At 35.9% G+C, this 21,488-nt stretch overlaps 2 protein-coding genes across 3 annotated transcripts in view; one reads left to right on the plus strand and one right to left on the minus strand.

The window, feature by feature from the left end:
- LOC150093402 (uncharacterized) overlaps positions 1–18,402 on the minus strand; it is a 233,648-nt gene extending 215,246 nt beyond the window's left edge. Inside the window, exon 1 of the mRNA XM_090413608.1 lies at positions 18,185–18,402. Coding sequence (XP_090269734.1) covers positions 18,185–18,262 — 78 coding nt within the window. The 5' untranslated portion in view covers positions 18,263–18,402. The remainder of the gene's footprint in view (positions 1–18,184) is intronic.
- A 228-nt stretch (positions 18,403–18,630) lies between these two features.
- Positions 18,631–21,488, plus strand: part of WDR79 (Telomerase Cajal body protein 1 homolog) — a 238,588-nt gene continuing 235,730 nt past the window's right edge. For both annotated transcript variants that reach the window (XR_016550413.1, XM_090413474.1), the window contains exon 1: positions 18,631–18,686. The gene's annotated coding sequence lies outside the window, so the exon portion shown is untranslated. The remainder of the gene's footprint in view (positions 18,687–21,488) is intronic.

Here is a 21,488-nt window from a genome sequence, read left to right on the forward strand (position 1 = left end):
GTAAACTAGAAGAAAATGTCGTTATATCTGCTTATGTTAGAACTCTTACATAAATATTTTTTTCTGTCATGAATTCTCTATCAGCTATAATGTAATCAATTTACAGATTTTTGCATTCTTGTATTGACCAAAGAAATATGTGCAGTAATTTATTTTTCTATTACAAGAAGAAACCAGATAATAACAGAAGAAAAATATGTAGTATTTTCTTTTTTATTGGGTGAATTTACAATGTTCTTTCTTTGTGTTTTGAAATGGAAGTGCAAATGATTATTTTCTTACCATTTTTGCCAGTAGAAAATCTGCTATAATTATACGAGTGACATTTTACCGTTTTTCTCCCACAGGAGAAAAGAAATAATGCGATAATATTGTTCAATCGGTCAAACTTTATTGTAGTGCAAATATTTATTATCAAACTTTGCTGTTTTGTAATAAAAAAAAATATCCGTGCTACTTTTAAAATTTCTAATTTGTGGCACACACTGATATGAAAATTTAATAGACAAAGTTTCGGCAAACTGTATTCTTATTTACAAAAAACAATCTCATAATAGGCATATTTGAAAAATAGTTGTATTAGGCGAGATTGTGGTACACAGAATGTTTCAAAAAGAAATAAAAACATCTCAGAGAATGATTTATCCTACTATTCAGAATTGTTTGGAATACAATTAAGGTATTTTATATATATATATATATGTTAAAGATACCAAGCAATTTTAAACCTGGTTTTACTCCATTTTTTCCAAGTAAGCAAACAGACAAAATGTCAAGTTTGCGCCTGCAATTTATGCAAGACTAGCTGATCCCACAGGTAGTGCAAGACCAAGGCAACTCGTGGTAGACGTGGAGCAAGCTCTGATCACTAATCTTAATATTTACCCTTAATGCCAAAACACATCTCCAAGAAGGGGATGTATGATGTTTTGTATTAAAGGCAAGGATGTGTTTTGGCATTAAGGGTAAATATTAAGATTAGTGATCAGAGCTTGCTCCACGTCTACCACGAGTTGCCTTGGTCTTGCACTACCTGTGGGATCAGCTAGTCTTGCATAAAATTGCAGGTGCAAACTTGACATTTTGTCTGTTTGCTTACGTGGAAAAAATGTAGTAAAACCAGGTTTAAAATTGCTTGGTATCTTTAACATAACTGTACCCAAGTTAAAAATACTTTCTACATATATATATATATATATATATATATATATATATATATATATATATATATATATATATATATATATATATAATACCTTAATAATATATAATAGATCAGAAAATATTTTTTGCTGTGATGAGTTTGAAAGAAAAATTGTAGAATCAAGGGAAATCCTGCTGAACCCTGTCCACTTAAACAACAATTTGAGTTATAACATCCCAGATAGCTATGCTGCAGTTATTCAATATTGGCGTTCACGTTAGTCTACCCGCACACTTGCAATAAACAATAAACGAGATGAAATATTGAAAGCATTAAAATTAGAACAACTTCAAAAAATAGAACGTTTTTTATGTATCAATTATGTGTGGCGATTTTTTACCTGTATTTTCCAGTTTTTAGATACTTCAATGTTTTTTACTATTCTCTTCCTTTAAGAATACCTGATGAAGGCTGTTATGGCTGAAGGCCGAAACTAGTTGTATTATTCTTATTAAATCTTTATAAGTAATCTCAGTTTTTTAAGTCATTAAATCTCTTTAAAAAAAAAAAAAAAAAAAAAATATATATATATATATAAATCTCCCACACAAAAAAATTTGGAATTATATCACATCAATAAGGTGTGTAGTGGTGTGTTGGCAAGTGGAACATGTTAACGTTATTATTTATATATTTTAATTATTTTATTTTATTATTTATATTTTTCATTTTTTTTTTTTTTGGTGAAATAATTTACTTGAAAGATGAAATGGAAACAGTACAATCAGGCATCTCTATCATGCAGCTGGGGGGGGGGGGGGTGTAAAACTATCAAAGTCGAAATAAAGTTCATTTCTATTGTGAAAATATGAAATTTCACATTTGATGCATGCACATATACATATTTTGTATCAGAGAATATACTCTAAAGTATCGCTTACTTTAAAATTGTAGAAAAATATATAAACTAGCAGAAAATATATACATATCAGTTTTATACTAAGTGATATGATATGACAAAATTAGCACAAAAACATTAAACATCAGTTCTTCAAGGTAACACAATATTTAAGTGTAGAAAGTATGCAAGGATTTATATTTGTCCTGGAATTATAAACTGTACAATAAAAAGAGAAATTAAAGATATTTCTATATTTTTAGCCTCTCTAATATAACTAACAGTCAAGTTGACAAGCATAAAACAAGGAACTGCTTTCCTTGTTAAAGAGAACTGAGACTCAGCTTCACAAGATAATCTGTTTAAGTGTTCTCTACAGCGTGAAGGATTATAGCACCTTCTTAAGGATAGAACAGTCAAATTGCACTTCTTATCCACGTTCTTTCAACAGGTGTATTGAATCGTATCCAGATTTAGCTGGACGTATATATACACCCTGGCCAGTTGGAGGGTTAAGATATGTGACAATATGTCATCAAATCCTATCACATTATTGACATCAAGGTTATTTATTTCCTCAAATAACTCCTGTGTACTCAAAATTAAGATATCCTCTCCAATGTTCTCTACACTTAAGTTCACCATTGATTCCACCCCGATTAGGATGAAACACCCTTATAAATTAATCGCTGAATACTTCAATGTCTTCTACAGCAGTTACCATTTTCATCCATTACCATGATCATTCTTTCTTCTACTTGCCACATACAAGGGTGGTCTGAAACATTCTTGACCACAGATGGCAACACTATCAGCAAGATTTTTTTTCTAAGTTGGTACATCTGTCATAAGCATCCATGTGAAACTGGAAGTCATTTTATCAAGTAGTTTGTTTTATACAGCTGCCTGAACAAAAGTGTTGTCTGTATCTCTTGAAATGGATAAAATTGAGTATCACACAGTTATAAAATTCTTTGTAAAAGAAGGTTTAATGCCAAAAAAAAATTCATTCGAAGTTCATAAAAGTTTATGGGCACTCTTCTCCTTCATTTTCGACAATTAAGAAATAGGCTGCCGAGTTTAAATGTGGCCGTACCAGTCTTGAAGATGATCCATGTGAAGGACTTCCAAAAAGTGTAACAACACCAGAAATCATTGATCAAGTGAGTGAAATTGCTGAGACTATAGGCATTTCAAAAGAACATGCAAGATATATTTTGCATGAAGAACTGCAACTGAAAAAAGCTTTGCACAAGATGGGTGCTGCACTTGCTCACAGCAAATCAAAAACGCACTCGCATGAAAATCTCTGAACAGTGATTGGAGCATTTTAACAAGAATAAAACTGATTTTGTGCGCTGATTTATTACTATGGATGAGACTTGGATTCACCATTACACACCAGAATGCAAACAGCAGTCAAAACAGTGGACAGAAGCCAGTTGTTCAGCACCAAAGAAGACAGTCAGTTCCATCAGCAAAAATGGTAATAGCATTGGTGTTTTGGGATGATAAAGACATGTTTATTAATTATCTTATTATTATTACATGCTCCAGGGAGAGCACTTACTCTACAATTCTCTGTCTCCACCACTTAATTCACTAACTACAAAAAACTGCATCTACACCAACACCATCTACCACTAGTATTGTCACAGACAATCACAAACATCCATGCCAATGGCAGGAAACCACTCGGCCAACAACTTGAAAAGGGTAAAACAATAACTGGCAAATATTATTCTGATCTTTTAACCAGACTAGATGAAGAAATTCGTGAGAAAAGACCTGATTTGCAGAAGAAAAAAAATCATCTCTCATCAGGACAATGCACCTGCCCACAAAGGGATTTTAGCAATGGGAAAATTAAGGGATCTGCACTATGAATTGTTGGAACATCCACCCTGTTCCCCCAGATTTGGCTTCCTCTGACGTCTATCTCTTCCCAAAACTAAAACTCTTCCTCACTGGTCAGAGTTTTTCTTCGAATCCAGAGGTGATTGCAGCTGTAGAGGGGTATTTTGCAGATCTTACTGAGAACCGCTACAGGGATGGGATAATGGCGATGGAGTATCGTTGGAATAAATTGTATTAGTTTTAAGGGAGATTATGTTGAAAAATAAAAGTAATTTTGAAATTATAAATCCGTTTTTTCATTGTTAAGCTGAGAACATTTCAGACCCCTTCATATCTAAAATACTTTCTAGTTTTTCTTTGCCTGATTTGCTAATTTCTGCTCATATTGCACTTTTGTTTTGCTTACTGAGTCACTCTCCTGACTTGTTCTTTATACTCTTCATGAAACTGATTATTACCATTATTCATCTTCTACTGCCTCCAAAGTACCTTTTTCCAGATTTCATGCTTAAGCTTCTCATTCATCTATTTTACACCTATCTTGTTCAGCCTTTTGGCCTTCGGAATACATTCGCACATTGATGCTGTTATGTATTTCTTTGTCAGTTCCCAAGCAGCATTAATTTTCTTACCTCTCAAATCCTCATTCCATGCTATAGCTCTAAGCTGTCTCCTAAGCTTGTCATAATCACCAACCTTAATTTAACATATATCCTTTTCTTACAGATGTCCACATATGACTTGCCACAACCCAGGTGATCACTCACCAACCGGAGGAAAGTGCAAAACCCCTCTCATAGTTACATCCTCTGACGATATAATCAGATCAAACTCTCGGTCCTTTACATGCTGCCTGAGATAGTTATCTCTCAAGATTTCAAGAAATTCATTTTCCCTATTCCCAAATGCCATTTCTTCATTTCAATGTATACCGCCATAATTAAAATCACCCATAATAATTACCCTTCCTTTGTTCGCTAATCCAAGTTCCACATTACACCACAATGCCTCATAAGCAGTGCCACTATTTCCCTCTTTCATGTCTACTTTATGTGGACTTAATTCTCCTGCTATCATCAGCAGCACCCCCCTTCCCTTCTCACCCTTTCTATCCTTGCGAGTAATACTCTCCTTCCATTTCTATTCCCATTATGATATCATCTTCATTCAACCATGTTTCACTTATTGCAATGATTTTGGTGCTAATAAACTCAAATCACTGAAACCATTTCATCCCCTTTATTTCTGATACTTCTGGCATTTGCAAACAAACACAGCAGTTCATTTTTAGCTCTGTAGCCAGTCCTATCTTAGCCACTGATTGGTTGTGATTTCCCCAACACACCTGCCCTTGGATATACAGATGTTTCCTTCCCTTGGATAAATGGTTTATCAAACATCCACAAACCAAATATTCCCCCTAAGACCTAGAGTAGATGCCACTGATGCACCTTGCTACAAACTGACAAAGCAGCCGGCTAACTCTCTGACCCTTCTCACTGGTCTTACCACATCCTACGTACAAAACTCTACCCACATTCTTATTATTATTACATGACACCTCCAGGGAGTCCAAAGGTTCATCGAGGGAGGGCACTTGCTCTACAGCTCCATCTCCACCACTCCACTAACTGTAACTACCTTCATCATCTACATCAGTGCCATCTACCGCTGAGCGCCACCACTATTTTCACAGACAATCACAAACATCCATGCCCACAGCGGGATTCGAGCCTGCAGTCTTTTGGCTGGAGACAGATATGCTAACTACTCGGCCAACCAGGCCGGCCCACATTAAAACCTTAATTGAAAATCAAACTTTAAATAATACAGTAAGTTTTGACATCATTTCAATGTTTAACAATAATCTAAATGACACCTTAACCCTTACAAAAGTGTTAAGGTGTCATCCAAGGTTTTACCTTCTGGTATCTTAGAGCTCTTTTCCTATGCCATCAATTTTGGTTATTTTTCTTGGAAGAACAAAATCTACAAACAGATAGAGGGAACCAGTATGGGTTCCCCTCTCACCAATTTTTACATGGAAAATTTTGTAAAATGAGCCCAGATTCATCCCCTCGCAAACCTATCTGGCTAAGATATGTAGATGATATGTTCTCCATTTGGCCTCATAGCCCAGACACATTACTCCTTCCTCAGTCACCTCATATAGCCTACATCCAAGAATCCAGTTTACGATAGAAAAGGAATTTAACAATAGTTTACCATTCCTAGACACCTTAGTAACATGCCATCTTAATGATAACCTTTCCTTCTTTGTATATAGAAAACTTACTCACACAGACATTCACAAACTCTCCCATCACCACCACTCCTCTCAAAAATATGGCATTATTAAAACTATCCAATAGAAGCCACAAGTTTTGTTCCAGTGGAACCTCCCTTTCAACCTCTCATGTCTACTTTATGTGGACTTTCCTTCCATTCCAATGGCTACAGCAATTAGAATTAAAACAAAAAACAATCAGTTCCACCCCCATTCCCTGGCCATCTCTTCAGAAGGACTTCAGAAATGCCATTACCATACTCTACATCCGTGTCACATCAGAACATATAGCCAGGGCTTTAAAGCGTTTAAGCCCCACTGTAAACTTACCCTTATCTGTTCCACCAAACATTAGCCCCCTCCTCTCTCAGTATCTGGAGTATATAGAGTACCCTATTCCTGTTAACTGGCTTACTTCGGACAGACGATCCGCACCCATCCATTTAGAACAAAAATCACGACTATGGTCAATATAGCCTTGCATCCATGTTTGGATACAATCCACAGGATATCCTGGAGAAAAACCACCAAGCACCACCACAGTAAAATTCAAAAACGAAAGTGTTTTTAGAATCTGCAGCAGCACTGAGAAATCAACCAAATTTAAATAAATACGGTTGCATAAAACGTGGGAAATAATTATCAGAGAATCCCACGTTACATCTTAGGCCACCTACAAATGCCCACAGAGGGTGCACCGGCCATATGTGTGATGCATACAGGCACCAGGATAGTAAAGGCGCCAAAGAGGAGGAAATACTTAAAAAAAACCCGTCTTTTTAAAGTGATTTTTTAATTGGAAGGGGAGGGATAGGGCACCAACTAAAGTTTTGCACACAGGCGCCGGACACTACTGGCGCACCCCTGGGTGCACATGTTCATTTAGTATTGTATTCTATTTGAGTGTGTTGTTACAAAAGTTATTTGAAATCCCTGAAGATTTCTCAGTGACCGAGATGAAATATTGAAAGCATTAAAATTAGTTTTAATTCTTTCCTAGTGCTGAAAATATTCCATTAAACCTCCAACATGAAGAACTACAAACTGAATTATTATTGTGATAGGATATTCAGCCAATATTATAACACATTGCCAGTTTACCAGTCAACTTTCAAAGTACTGAATTTCTTGTTAAAATTTATCACTATTTTCATACACATACTGTGAAGGCCAAACAACTAAAATTGTTTTGAGAAGTTGTTGACAAACATAAAACTGACATGCAGAAATAAATAGGTTATGATTCCATTGTAGGCCTTGATCAGGTATCAGCTTTCATCATTCATCACTCCAACATTCCTTGCCTCTCACACTTCTTCCAGTAGAGTTTCTCCAACAGAGTATGCTGCTTCCTATGTATCCCAAACTTCAAGACTTTACATTTAGCTGAATTAAACTGATACCCCAATTTCATTTACCCATCTGTCTGGTTTATTCAAATCCTCTTGAAGGACTATCAACATCTGCTATATTACTGATGACCTTTCCCAGCTTCACATCATCTGCAACCAAATGAATATGCCAATGCAATCCATTCACAATATAAAGGTTAAACAATCCAGTACCCTGTGGAACCCCACATTTAATCTACTGCTTACTTGATACTACTTCACCATACACAACACTTTGATACCTATCAGACAGTAAATCTCAAATCACTAAGTAGACATGTAAACACATGTGCTGCAACTTAAATATCAACTTATGTGGTACCTTGTGAAATGCCTTTGTAAAACCCCCCAAAATGGCAGAATATGCCTTTCCCTCATCAACCACTCTTGTCAGTTTGTTACAAAAGGCAATCATATTACTAAGAGCACCCCCTTAGCAAATCCATGTTTACTCTCACAGATAACATTACCCCAATCTGCCCAACACTGTAAATTATTATTATGATGATGTAACACCTCCAGGGAGTCCAAAGACTCATTGAGGGAGGGCACTTACTCTCCAACAACAACGCAGTCTACTGCCTACCACCACCACTAGTATTTCCAAAGACAATCACAAACATCCATGCTCACGGTGGGATTCGAACCTGCAGCCTTTTGGCTGGAGAGCAGATATGCTAACCACTCAGTCAACTAGGCTGGCAATGATCCCTCACTAATTTCTCCAAAATCTTAACCACTAATGAAATACAAACTGGTCGATAGTTCGATACTTTCTTCTGCTATCACCTTATGCAATGGCACTATGTTACTCTTCTTTCACTCTTTCGGCTCCTTTCCCATGGCCAGACTACTCTCTTGAGAGAATGTGCTGAAGAACAGATAACTTTATCGAAAAGCCAGTTCAATGGAGTTATCTGTTCTTCAGCACATTCTCTCAAAACCTTGGCAAAATCCCACCCAGTCCCACTGTTCCATTGGCATACAAAGTAGTATTTGAAACCCTCTTCTTACGCTTCTAAACCTTGAACCTCCCCTACCCTCTAGTATTCAAATATACTTCTCATTGAAATACCCTAATAAAGTGTTCATTGAATAACTCCACTATGTCCTTTTGCAGCAGTCACTCTATTCCTAGTTTTATCCAATAATGTCATTCTTCCAGAATCATTCCTCTTCCTACTGGCTACCTAATGAAAGAATTCCTTAGGATTTTGGATCTCAGAGACAATCTCTTCTCACATTCCAGTTTTGACTTCCTGCCATACTAGTCACTCTCCTGGCCCAAGTCTTATATTCTTCATGCATCTGCTCCCCTTATATCTCTTCATCTTAACCATAACCTCTTTTTTACCTGCAATTCCCATCTGATATTGTTTCTCATTTTCACTCACAACATACAACATGCCATTGCTGTTAATAAATATTGCTTCCTCAGTTCATGTGCACAGTTGATATCTTTGTGCATCCAATTCCTCCATCCATGAAACTGCCCCAAGCTGATTTTTAAGATTAGTATAATCACTTGTCTTAGAATTCCACAAACATTTCTTTCTCTTCAATACTCTTGCATTTCTATTCATCTTCCAAGTCAAAACTACACTGTCACTCACTCCAAACAGTGGAAGAGATGCCATCTCAGTTATAACTACATACCTCCATGGAATTATGAACTTCATCATGGAAGGCACATCTTAGGTAATACAAAATTCATAATACTACTTTTAGATCCATTCACTGTCAGGACATTCCAAGGAATAGACCCATGTCCTTCCTCCTTCTCTTTGTTCTACCATATGAAAAAACTCCCTAGCATCAATTCAGAAATAGCTCAACAGTTGAAATGTTTCAATCACATAACCCCTTTTGTCTTCTATCAAATAAATTCTGCAGTTTGCATGCTCTCAGTCTGTCCACACTCAACAGTGTAGAGTCCCAATAACTGTTATCACCTGCTTCTGTATACTTTCCAAATTTACTTGATCCTCTTCAAAGCTCAATGACCAGATTTGACCACAATAATCCAGATGTAGTCTGATCAGTTTTGAAATAACCATGCTGGTCAACATTCTCAGTGTTTGAGCAATCCTCTTAGTCATGTTCCAAACTTTGTGATATGTCCCAATGGTGGTAATTCATTGACTATTACCCGAAAATCCCTCGTCTCCTTCACTTCTTCTCACACCTCTATGAACAGAGTATGCAACCTCTCATCAGGTTCGTTTGGTATACTATAGTTCCATCTTACATTTAGATGCATTAAACTGACATCCCTGTTCATATAGCAACCTGTCCACCTTATTCATAAACTACTGCACCTCTGGTGGTGTCCTGAGTACCCCTTTCAGCCAGTGGTGTGTTGGTAAATTTTTAACAACCGGCTCGCTTTATGAAAAATTTGATTCTTCACAAAGTTCTATTGTATCTTCAGATGTCTTTGTTTCTGCTTCTTCAAATTTTGTCCTTTTAATGTTTAAGAAGTTTCGTTCTATTTCATTTTTTCAACTAACGGCTATCCGCTTTTTCGACTGAAAAACTCTAACCCTGATTAAAATTATTTTAATTATTAAAAAAAAAAAAAGAAAAAACCGAAATAAAAACACATATTAAAGAAAATTTTCCTATATTACCTACAACTTACCTATTATCAAATGAAATCCTGAACAAAAAAAAAATGTAACACTAATATTACCACTCGTAGTCGATCAAATGACCAGAGACTGTAGCCGTTGCGATGAATTTTTGTATTTATCGATAGTGCAACAATGTTGCATTTCCAAGAACTTAATGTTGCAAGTCCTTGGAAATTCGGTGAAAAATAAGGCATTATTGTTTATTCAAATACTCAGTTCGGGAGTTTTGATAACGTGTTTGTTTTAATGAATACAGACATTGTTTAGTAAATAAAATTGTTTCCAAATTCCCGTTTGTAAATTGTGTTTTGTGAATTCTCCTTTATGCATTTATTTTTGATAATAATAATAATATATGTAAGTGTTTATTATACAATTTCAAAATATTTACGAGAAAAAGTATATACCACCATTCATCATCTAGCTTTTCATAAAGAATTTTAATAACCGGCTCGCCCAACTTAATCGCTAAATTTGAAAAATTTTAACAACTGGCTCGCACGAGCCAGTCCCAACACACCACTGCTTTCAGCCCTTCAAAATCCAACTGAGAGAGTGTCATTTTACTGCTAGACTATAAACAAATCTGTAGCAAGTCTCCAAGGTGAACATCTAAGTAGAAATCTAAACCCATGTGTTGCAACTTAAATATCAGCTTATGTGGTACACTGCCAAATGCCTTTGTAAAACACAAAAATTCTCTTTGTCTAGGTTTACCAGTTTTATGCTTTGTGTTCTCATGTTTACAGTTGACATCTGAAAATGTTTTTGAGGACCACACAGCCAATTTTTCACCTGCCCCCTGCAGTTTTGGACCAGGTTCATCAGGGAGCTGATGAATATGGCCCATTACAGTAGCATTGCTGTTAATGCTTTGATATCGAATCAAAGCAACTGTTTGGCAGAATACTGTAACTGGTTTGCCAACTATTGGTTAGGCTATGCCAGTTCAGCTGTCTGTGAAAGGGTACTCTATAGTTGCTGCCCCTGTAGAGAGCATTCTCTAGCCATATAAGCACTAGTGGCACTGACTCGCCATATGCCACAGTGTCATAGGATAATAAGTTTTGGTCGAGAAAGAGTTGCTAACCCTGCTCCATCACATCCTGGGGATTATTCCCTTATCCACCACCTGGGCACAAGCCCAGCAGCAGTCAGCTCTGCCCTAATTTCTCCCAAATCTAATCAATGACAGAAGAAATACAAACCAGTTCATAGTTTGATACTTCTATTCTACCACCACTCCTCTAATGAAATGTGCCATCTTACCCTCCTTGGACACCTTTCTCATAGCCAGACTCTAATTGAAAAGCTAAGACAATGGAGCTGTCAGTTCCTTAGCACATTCTCTTCAAACGTTGTTTCATTAGAAGTGCCAAGAGTGACAGTGTGTTTTGACGAACAGTCGGTCATCATGACATTCATGCTGTACACGACGAACTCTCGCTATCAATCACTTCAAGATAAAACTCGCCACTGACCATTTGGCCAGGCGGAACAAATTCTTTGTGGATAATGCCCTTGGAATTGTAGAAACAAATCAGCATTATCTTTACTTTTGACTTCTCCAAGCGAATGTTTTTTGGATGCTCCTCTTCTGGTGGTCTCCACTCAGCACTGTGGCGCTTTGTTTCGAGCTCATACTCAAAACACCACGTTTCTTCACTAGTAACGATCATTTCAAAGACATTTGAGTCCTTACAAGCAGTTTTAATGAGGTCCTTGCAGAGTTCAATTCGATACATTTTTTGGTCGTCGGTCAACTTGTGGGGAACAAATTGCGAATTCAATTTACAAAGGGCCAAACTCGGTCAAAATGTTGTGCACAGTTGATTTTGGAATTCCCAATTCATCTTTGATCAATCTCACGGACGATTTCGAGTTTTCTTTGATGAAATCACGCACTTTTTCAATGTTAACTTCGCTCAGTCCAGTTTTTGAACAGCCCGGCTTTTCGTCGTCCTCAAGCATCTCACGACCACTTTGAAATTGCTTAAACCACTCGTAAACTTGAGTATAGGATAAGCATTCATCACCATATGCTTTTTGAAGCATTTGATGCGCTTCGGTAAAACTTTTACCAAGTTTAACACAAAAATCAATTGCAGTTCTCTGTTTGAAAGTCATTTTCTAACTGTTCGTCAAAACACAATGTCACTCTTTTCACTATAACTCGACTTCTAATGAAACAAATGTCATAAACAGTTGACGCGACACTAATGAAGGTTGTCGCTTTCAACAACAAAAAAAAAGATACAACAGGTGGTGCCACTAGTTTCTTCTATTTTTGAAAAGTTCGGTTTCTTTTTGGACAGATATTGGGTAGTGCAGGTATTGCTTCTGATCATAACCTACTGGTGGCAGAGTTAAAACTTAGACTGAAAGCTATACTTAAGAAACATCAACAAAAAAGGTTTGATTTAGGAAAATTAAAAAACACAGAGATAATAAACAAATTGAGTCGAGATCTGAATCAAGCACTTATGAAGAATGATGACATCATGAGGGTTGATGAATCATGGTACAAGTTAAAATCTGTCTTCATAGAGAAATGTACCAATACCTTGTGTCCTAATAGAGCAGTAAAAAAGAAAGATTGGATAACTGATGAAATTCTTTCTCTCATGGATCAACGCATATCATATAAAAATCATAGTCCAACAAAATATAAAGAGGTTCAGAAAATTATTAAATGCAAGATCAAAGAAGCAAAAGAAATCTGGATGAATGAAAAATGTAAAGAAATAGAAATTCTACAGGAAAAGCATGACAATTTTAATCTACACAAAAAGTTGAAAGAGACCTCAGGTATATTTAAGAAAAAACAATTCTGTATCCTTCGAAACAAAAAGGGAGAAATAATATCCGAAAAGGATGACAAAATACAAGAATGAGTGAAATATATAAAAGAACTCTTTACTGATAACAGACAGAACCCAGAAAATACTTATGAACATATGGAAGGTCCATGCATTCTAAGATCAGAGGTAGAATGTGCACTAAAACTCAGCTAAAAATGGTAAAGCTTTAGGCCCAGATAGAATACCAGCAGAAATAATAAAGTTATTAGAAGGTGACAACATTAATATATATTAGTAAAGTTATTTAATAAGATTTACGATACAGGCATAATCCCTCAAGATTGGTTACAGTCGACTTTTATCATGCTACCTAAAAAAGCAAATGCGAAAACTTGTAATATAGAATGATCAGCCTAATGAGTCAAGTTCTCAAAATGTTTCTGAAAATAATTCAGAAAAGAATATACAGAGAATGTGAAGACACCATCAGTGATACCCAATTCGGCTTTAGAAACGGTTTGGGAACAAGAGAGGCTCTTTTCTGTTCTCAGATCTTATTCCAAAAATGTATTGACCAAAAAAAGGAAATATTCATTTGCTTCATCGACTTCGAGAAAGCATTTGACAAAGTACAACATGCTAAAATTAATGCACTATTAAAAAGAATTGGATTAGATGGTAAAGACATCAGAATCATTGAAAACTTATATTGGAACCAAAAGGCATCTGTTCAAGTAATTGACATTATTACAGACTCCATTAACATCAAACGAGGAGTAAGGCAAGGATGCGTGCTGTCACCGCTTCTTTTTAACATATACTCAGAAGCCATATTTCAAAAAAGTCTTGAAAGGAAGGGATTAATGTAAATGGTGAAATCATCAGTAACATCTGATATGCTGATGACACAGCTCTCCTGGCTGACAATATTCAGGATCTTCAAAACCTTCTGGAACTAGTGAATTAAGAGCATGAAAAAATGGGAATAAAAATAAATATAGCCAAAACTAAATTCATGGTCATAAGCAAGAAACCAATTCTTAATTCGGTACTTTCTTTAAATGAAAAACAAATAGAAAGAGTGGCAAAGTTTAAATATCTTGGATGCTGGTTAAATGAAGATTGCAGTCAAGAAATGGAAATAAAAGTTAGAATTGAAATGGCAAGAAAAAAATTTTCTCTTGATGAAATCAACACTGTGTAACTGCAGTTTAAATTTAGAGCTTAGAGTATGCATGGTTAAATGCTATGTATGGTCTGTACTGCTGTACGGTGCAGAAACCTTGAAGACATCAATAAAAAGACGAAGCCTTTGAGATGTGGTTATACAGACGAATGTTAAAAATCCCATGGACAGCAAAAACTTCCAATCAGGAAGTACTGGAACAAATGGGGAAATCACGTGAACTTTTAGATACCATAAAAAGAAGGAAAAATGCATATCTTGGTCACCTACTTTGTAATGAAAAAGATAAGATACTTTAATTGATTATAAAGGAAAAGATAAATGGAAGAAGAGGACAAGGAAGACGAAGAAAATCTTGGCTGGCAGACATTAGACTGGCATGAACTCTGAGAGACTGCTCAGAGTGGCTGAGAATTGCTCAAAATTTGCCAAGGTGGTTGCCGACCTCCAATAGGAGATGGCACTCAAAGAAGAAGTGGTAATATCACAGTGTAGCTATTTCACATTATCCAACTCACCTGTCGCTTTACCTATAATCAATATACAAAATGCACTTACACTGGAAAAAATTATAAGCAGAATACTTGGCCTTGTTTCAAGAACATTTTAAATGCATACACTTAAAGAAAAAACATAAAACAAAATAATTGAAAATTATAGTGCATGTTATAATACATATTAAATGCAGGAGGAAAGCTTAATCTAACAACTAGAATACTGAAATTAATTTAACATCACATCCTTTATGGAGTCAGAAAATCATTATATGAGGTTCACTCAACTAAAAATATATTCATCACATTTGCTGTTGGCACACTCTCTCCCTCGATGAGTCTTTGGACTCCCTGGAGGTGTCACATAATAATAATAATAATATTGAACCTTAAGATCTTCAACACTCCCGGCATCCATGATGCATTCCAGTAACATGTTCCACTCAATCCACAATTCCTATGCAAAAATCTACTCTTCACCCTTTATTCACACCACATCTTTACACAATTTCCACTTTCACCTTCTATTCTTTATTATAAATCTCCTACATTAATCAATGAAATTCCAATTAAAGCAAGTATATAATTTCTTGGTATCTTTAATTTACAATGAAATTCCCTCACTAACAAATGTCTATCATACCTTTATCATGCCACTATTTTTATCCCACCCACGATACTAACATATTTACCACTTTTCATAGGTGGGAGTCACAAACTGTTCCATCTAGCCACCAAACTGCAAAAGGCCTGTGTAGCTCAGTGGAGGTGGCACTTGCAGCCCCTGTACAAGGCCACCTGAAGTTCAAGTTTAGTCAATCTCGGGCATTGGGCAAGCGTTTTTTTTTCTACAGGAAACTCAGATTTTTCATTCCATAAACTTAAGAATTTCAACCATAGAACCCACATTATTTCAGACACTATAGCCTAACCACATCTTGTTAGGTACCTGAATGGAATTACAACAGATAGATGGCAGCACTTGTTTGCCTGTCTTAATCAGTTGCCACTTATAATTAATGATAGTTGTGGGCCAGCTATCTCTGATTGGCTACCAGTGGAGATTGAACTGCCTGCTCTTTCTCCAAAAGCTAGATAGGGTTAAAAGGCCTTGGCTACTCCCTATAAGGGAATAAAAGGCTTTATTTGATTATTCGCCATAACTAACATTCCAGATTCCTAATACTGCCTTGGTCATTTGTCTCTGGACCTTCTCTAATGTTTCCATATCATAATGGAGACTAGTTGTCTAAATCTGAGCACACTATTCCATGTGGAATGAACAATGCTTTATAGTGGCATGACCATTCTTTATCCCTATTCATTAGTGTATTCCTTATGACAGCAACAATGTTGTGCAGTCTTTGCAACAGTTGCAATGTGCCCTCTAAACTTCTGTCCAATGTCAACAGTTTCCAGAAAAACATTCTTGTAGATAAACTACAAGAATGTTCTTCTGGGAACCGAATACGTTGGTTACACGACTTTAAATTTTTCAGGAAATGACAACATATACTAAAATATTAATTAAAAAAACTTTAATCAATACCTCCCTATATTTCAGAAATGTTACACTGCCATCTTCTGGGAACATAAAACTATGACATATGCACGCAGTCACTAACAATGAGCAAATGAGGCTGAAGAAGGCAACTGGCATTGGTCCTACAGTCCTAAAGGTGCCCCCCCCCCCCCAGCAAACTAAATTGGGTTGTCTTGGCTGTTGGGCTGGTGTTCTAAGGATGTAAGCTTCCCAAAAGAACAGTTCTATCAATACAGTACAACCTTATATTTCTGCACTCCAAATGCAACACCTTATGGTATCAATATTAAAACTATAATTCAACTTGCTTGTCCAAATTAAAAGTCTATTCAAATCTTCCTGAATGGAATTGACACCAGCAATACTTGCTTATAATTCTCCCCAACTTTGCATCATGAGTAAACAATTGAAAATTCCCAGTCAATCCACACAAAATATTAATGTGTTTACCTGATAATTATTTAACAGTGTCATGAAGGGTAATGAGCAGGCCAACTTCCCAACATTGGAAAAATTTCGGACAACTATTTCACTCTAGGTTTAGGTGGTGAATGTGACAAATGCCTTGCACATTCTCATAGTATATACAGACACAGGCTGTTATCCCATTGCTGTATTCTAAGCACCTCCAGTTTCTTTATTTCTATTTTCATATTGTGTTTTCTGATGCAACAGACCACTATCTCCATCTTGATGATGCACCTCTACAAAGTATTCACTCAGTAACTCAACTATTTCTTCTGCTCCTGTCACCACTTTACCACCAGCATTCATTATATAAGTTATCGTTCCAAAAACCATTTCTCTTCTTACCACATAAAGAAAAAACTCTTTTGGATTTCCTTTAATGTTGAATTTATCTCTGATGTGCTTCTTTGAAAACAAACCTTAGACATAGGATGATAATTTATATTAGAATAGAAAATACCTATAACAACTGTTTCAGTGATGCACTGAGATCAGAGGACTATAATTAATAATCCAAGAAAATTAAGCTAAAATATGAAGATCATCCCACTTAGTTTCTTATAATACCCGGCATCTCTAGGACAAGTGGGTGTAAGTTCCTCAACACAAAGTTGTGATCTAAACGGCCTAGAAGGCGAACAACAATTCTTAGTATGGTTAGGAAGAGATCAAGAGTAATTAGGATAATATGGTGGGCATGTAAACATGTGATCAGATGGTAGCAGATACTTAACTACCTGCTAGATCAGTTAGAAATTGTAGTTGTGAATATTAAATCCTTCAAGAAAGATGAGAAAGATGCAGTAGAGACCAAAACATGGAACTTTTCTACCAATCCACTTTAGCCCTCCAATAAGTGGGGTAGCGATCTCACACCAGGCAATAAAAGTTATGGACCAGCTGAGGGGATCTCATGTTTGTGATATGGGATTTTGATCTTCTATCACAAACATCATTGGCACAATGGGATTCAAACTTACAGCCTGGTAATTTCAAAGAACATGAAAAATAGATTCCACTTTATTGGACTTGTCACTGATTAACAGACATTTAACTTTATGTGCGTCATTTAGCTGAACGGAAGTAACAGACCTTGCTTTGAAAATTAAAACTTATCTCGAATTCAATCGTCGTTTACTAAGTTATATATGCTTTCGATTATACTGATCAATTCTTTGCTAATTAGAATATGCATGTTAAATGTGACGGCTATGTCACTTCATCTCCTTCCCTATGCAATTCAACCTCTGCGCAATTGTAAACATCTTAAATGCCAGTCGCATCTCCTTTGCAGCTAACGTAACACTACGAATGCTTTACAACAATGCTATTTATTATTAGTAAACAAATTTATAATTTAATATACACCCAACTAATACCATTCAATTTTATCAACTTAGTGCTTCTTGATAATCACATATTATATGCTGCCTTTTAAACCAGTAAAAATTAAGCCTAAGTTTGGCTTAAAACATATCTTACCAGTTCCTCATTTTTAACAAGAGGTTCCTGCTGTTTCGAAAGTTTTTTTTCTGTTAATGGCTGAGTAATGACAGTCATTTTACTTGCAAGAATAATATTTATCAAGTGAAATTAATTTATGTGGCTGAATTCGGATGACCTGAACAATCTACAAACCAAGATCTACCTAAACAACCAACAAACGCAATCAACGAAGAAACGCGATAACATCATTCGCTTTGACATCCTGTATCCTGAACATATCGTTCATCATATCTAGAAAAGAATAAAATTATTCAAAATTAATGGATATTTAAAAATGACTTTCAGATAATAATAACAATAAATATAATTAGACTAATAAAATCATTAATTAAAGCAATTTTCAAAAACGTGTCCGAGAGTATTTTCAATGTCCAATCAGAAACCTGTTTATATCATCGTTAGGAAAATACCGGGATTTTGTAGCACTGTGTAAATTTACTCGAAAATCATGGATAGGTTGATAAATTAAATGTGACAGGTAAAATGTGTAATTACGGTAGTCTTTTTTTTTTTTCTTCTTTTTTAAATTTTTTAACGTCATTCAATATTTGAGATTTGAATATAGCGTACAATTGTTTTTAATAGAATCCATTTGACAACTCGATATTTCCATTATGAAAAATCACGCATTGGTTACAAATAGTGATGCAATTTTTTTTTTTTTTTAGAAGAGAAATCCAAGTGGAGATGTGCGCATCATAAAGAGCTTAGCAAATTTTACTGAGTTATGTTTCTCTTAGATAGCTTTCTGCGTATACATTGATCCTTCAGTCAGACTAATTTTCAAGTAGCACAAAAGTCACACTGATATTTCAGGACCTCAGTTTCAAAGGCTCTAGAAACTACGAAATATAAGACAACTTATATTTCTCTGTTCATCTAATTTTGTATATATCTACAGATATACAGCCTATTATCAAAACGTTATTGGCCTAAAAGATGAAGTAGAACTGCAGTTCTTTATTACAGGGATCAAAGGCTCTCAAATGCCAGCAGTTAACTTCATTTGGAAAGAGGAGTCATAATGCATAAAGTAATGTAGAAAATTGTCAGCACAAAAAAGTAAATTGTTAATGGTTGACATCTGAACCCTCAATGCTGGTGGTTTCAGATCAAGCACACACACAAAAAAAGTACTATGTATGGAAGTAATGCATAACAGCAATTTTAACTTCCTCATCATTCAAGAAAGTCACCTATCCTCATATCAAGATATAAATACCTTTTCTAAGAAGTTTTTGGTTACCTCTTCCCCAGATATACTTGCTGAGAGCTGAATGAAAAAACTTTTTTAAGTATATAAAGGCAGGTAGCAAAAATAATATCAGAACTGTGGACAGTTGTGGAGTATAGACCAAAGGTAGAGGGATTAATATGGTGAAAGAGGAAACAGCTCAGATCTATTTATCATTACAACACTGGGAAGATTTTTCAAATGATACAATAAGGAGAAAAGGGAAGGATGAGTGGCCATACTGGGAAGTTGCACAAGGGAGTAGTGAGTGAGAATTATTTTTTCCATGGCCTCAAAGGGTTGTTTTAAAACAGACCTAAATTTGTGATCAACATAAAGAGAGAGATTTAACCAAATAATGTAAATAAAAGGAAATAAATATGAAGATAAGAAATATATATGAATAGACCTCTTGACCTAAAAAAGGAAATTTAAGACAATTTTTCCACAAGTTCTGTAGTCCTCGAAGTCACCATTTCCTTTAAAGTTATACACAAGAAATTATATTCTTGATTTAATCCTTTATTGAAGTGTAAGCAAACACAGTTTGCATATGAAATATCATCATGTCTGGTCTTATTATTATCCTAAGACTCCCTGGAGTCAAAGACTCATCTAGGAGGTTCCTTTTATCATGCACACAGGTCATCATGCAGTGCCTTAAACACATTCAAATTTTCAGACACAAGGTTCTCAGGCAATGCATTCCAATCATTCACAACTCTCCATGCGAAAACCTTCTCACTCTCCCTTGCTCACACCTTCTTGTATAGTTTCCATGGATGAGCTCTTGTTCATCCCCAATCTGCCACCATTTTAGGAAAAACCACTTCAGCATTAATCCTATAACAAGCACTTACCAACTTCTCTCTATCATCATATCACCCCTCTTCCTTCTATCTACTAAACTGCAAATTGCATTGTTTCACCCTTCCTTCATATTCAACATTCCAGAGATCAGGAACTATTTTGGTCAATATTCTCTGGGCTTTCTCCAACATCTCTTCATGCTTTTGAAAACCAGGTAACCAAATCAGTGTACAGTAGTCCATATGTGGCCAAATCAGAGCCTTATACAATGGAACAAGAATTTCCTTACTTCTACAAGTCGGTGTCCTCTGCATCTTTCCCAGAATTCATTGTGTTGCCCTCACAATTTTGACAATGTGTCCTCTAAATTTTAGAAACTTGCCCACCATCATCACAAGATCTCTTATTTTCTCCAACAACAACAATATATCCCCACCAAGAGTAAATTCTACATCCTATTTTGTTTTCCAAATTTTACAATCTTACATTTCAAGATCTGAAATTCATGCTTGAGGTTGTGCAGAAGAGAACTCAGAGAGGGAAGATAGTGTACGTGTTTCCCAGGTATGATAACGAAGAGCTGAGTAGAAGAGCATTAATAATGAATAGCATAATAGCCAGAATGTGTCAGAAGAGAGGCTTAGAATATGTGGATACTTGGAGGGCATTTGAGGACAGAAAGGAACTGTATGCAAGAGACAGTTTACATTTGAATGAGGAAGGATGTAGGCATCTGGAGTGATTGACGTTCTGTGAACAAGTAGGTGTGTCAATGCAGGGAAACTAGACCCAAGGCTGATGGTAGCAGGTGTGGCCTCTTGTGGAAATAGGTGCTAGAAAAAGTGGGAATACATCAGTTAATGATGAGTCCAGTGGCATCAGAATGGGATAAGGATAGGTATAGAAACTTACATTTTTATGCTTTATACTAATGCTAGCAGTATCGGGAATAAAGGAGATAAATTAATGGTGCTGATAGCATCAGTCTGTCCAAAGATCTGGACGTGGTTGATGGAAGATGATATAACAGGAAATAGAAATAGCAGGGTACAGCATTTTTCAAAAGGATAGGAAGGGAAAATGCAGTTGTGGAGTACTGCTTATGATAAGTGATGATTTATGTCCTCTCAGAGTGGAGGCTTTGGAGGGCAGTGACACTTTTGAGAACATATTGTGTGAGGTAGAGGTGGGCAAGACAGGATATTCAGTAGGGAGTTACTACAATCCAAGGAGCAG

The sequence above is a fragment of the Typopeltis vanoorti genome, chromosome 24, assembly GCF_054136105.1.
Source record: "Typopeltis vanoorti isolate ZY-2024b chromosome 24, IOZ_Tvanoo_1.0, whole genome shotgun sequence".
Classification (NCBI taxonomy): domain Eukaryota; kingdom Metazoa; phylum Arthropoda; class Arachnida; order Uropygi; family Thelyphonidae; genus Typopeltis; species Typopeltis vanoorti.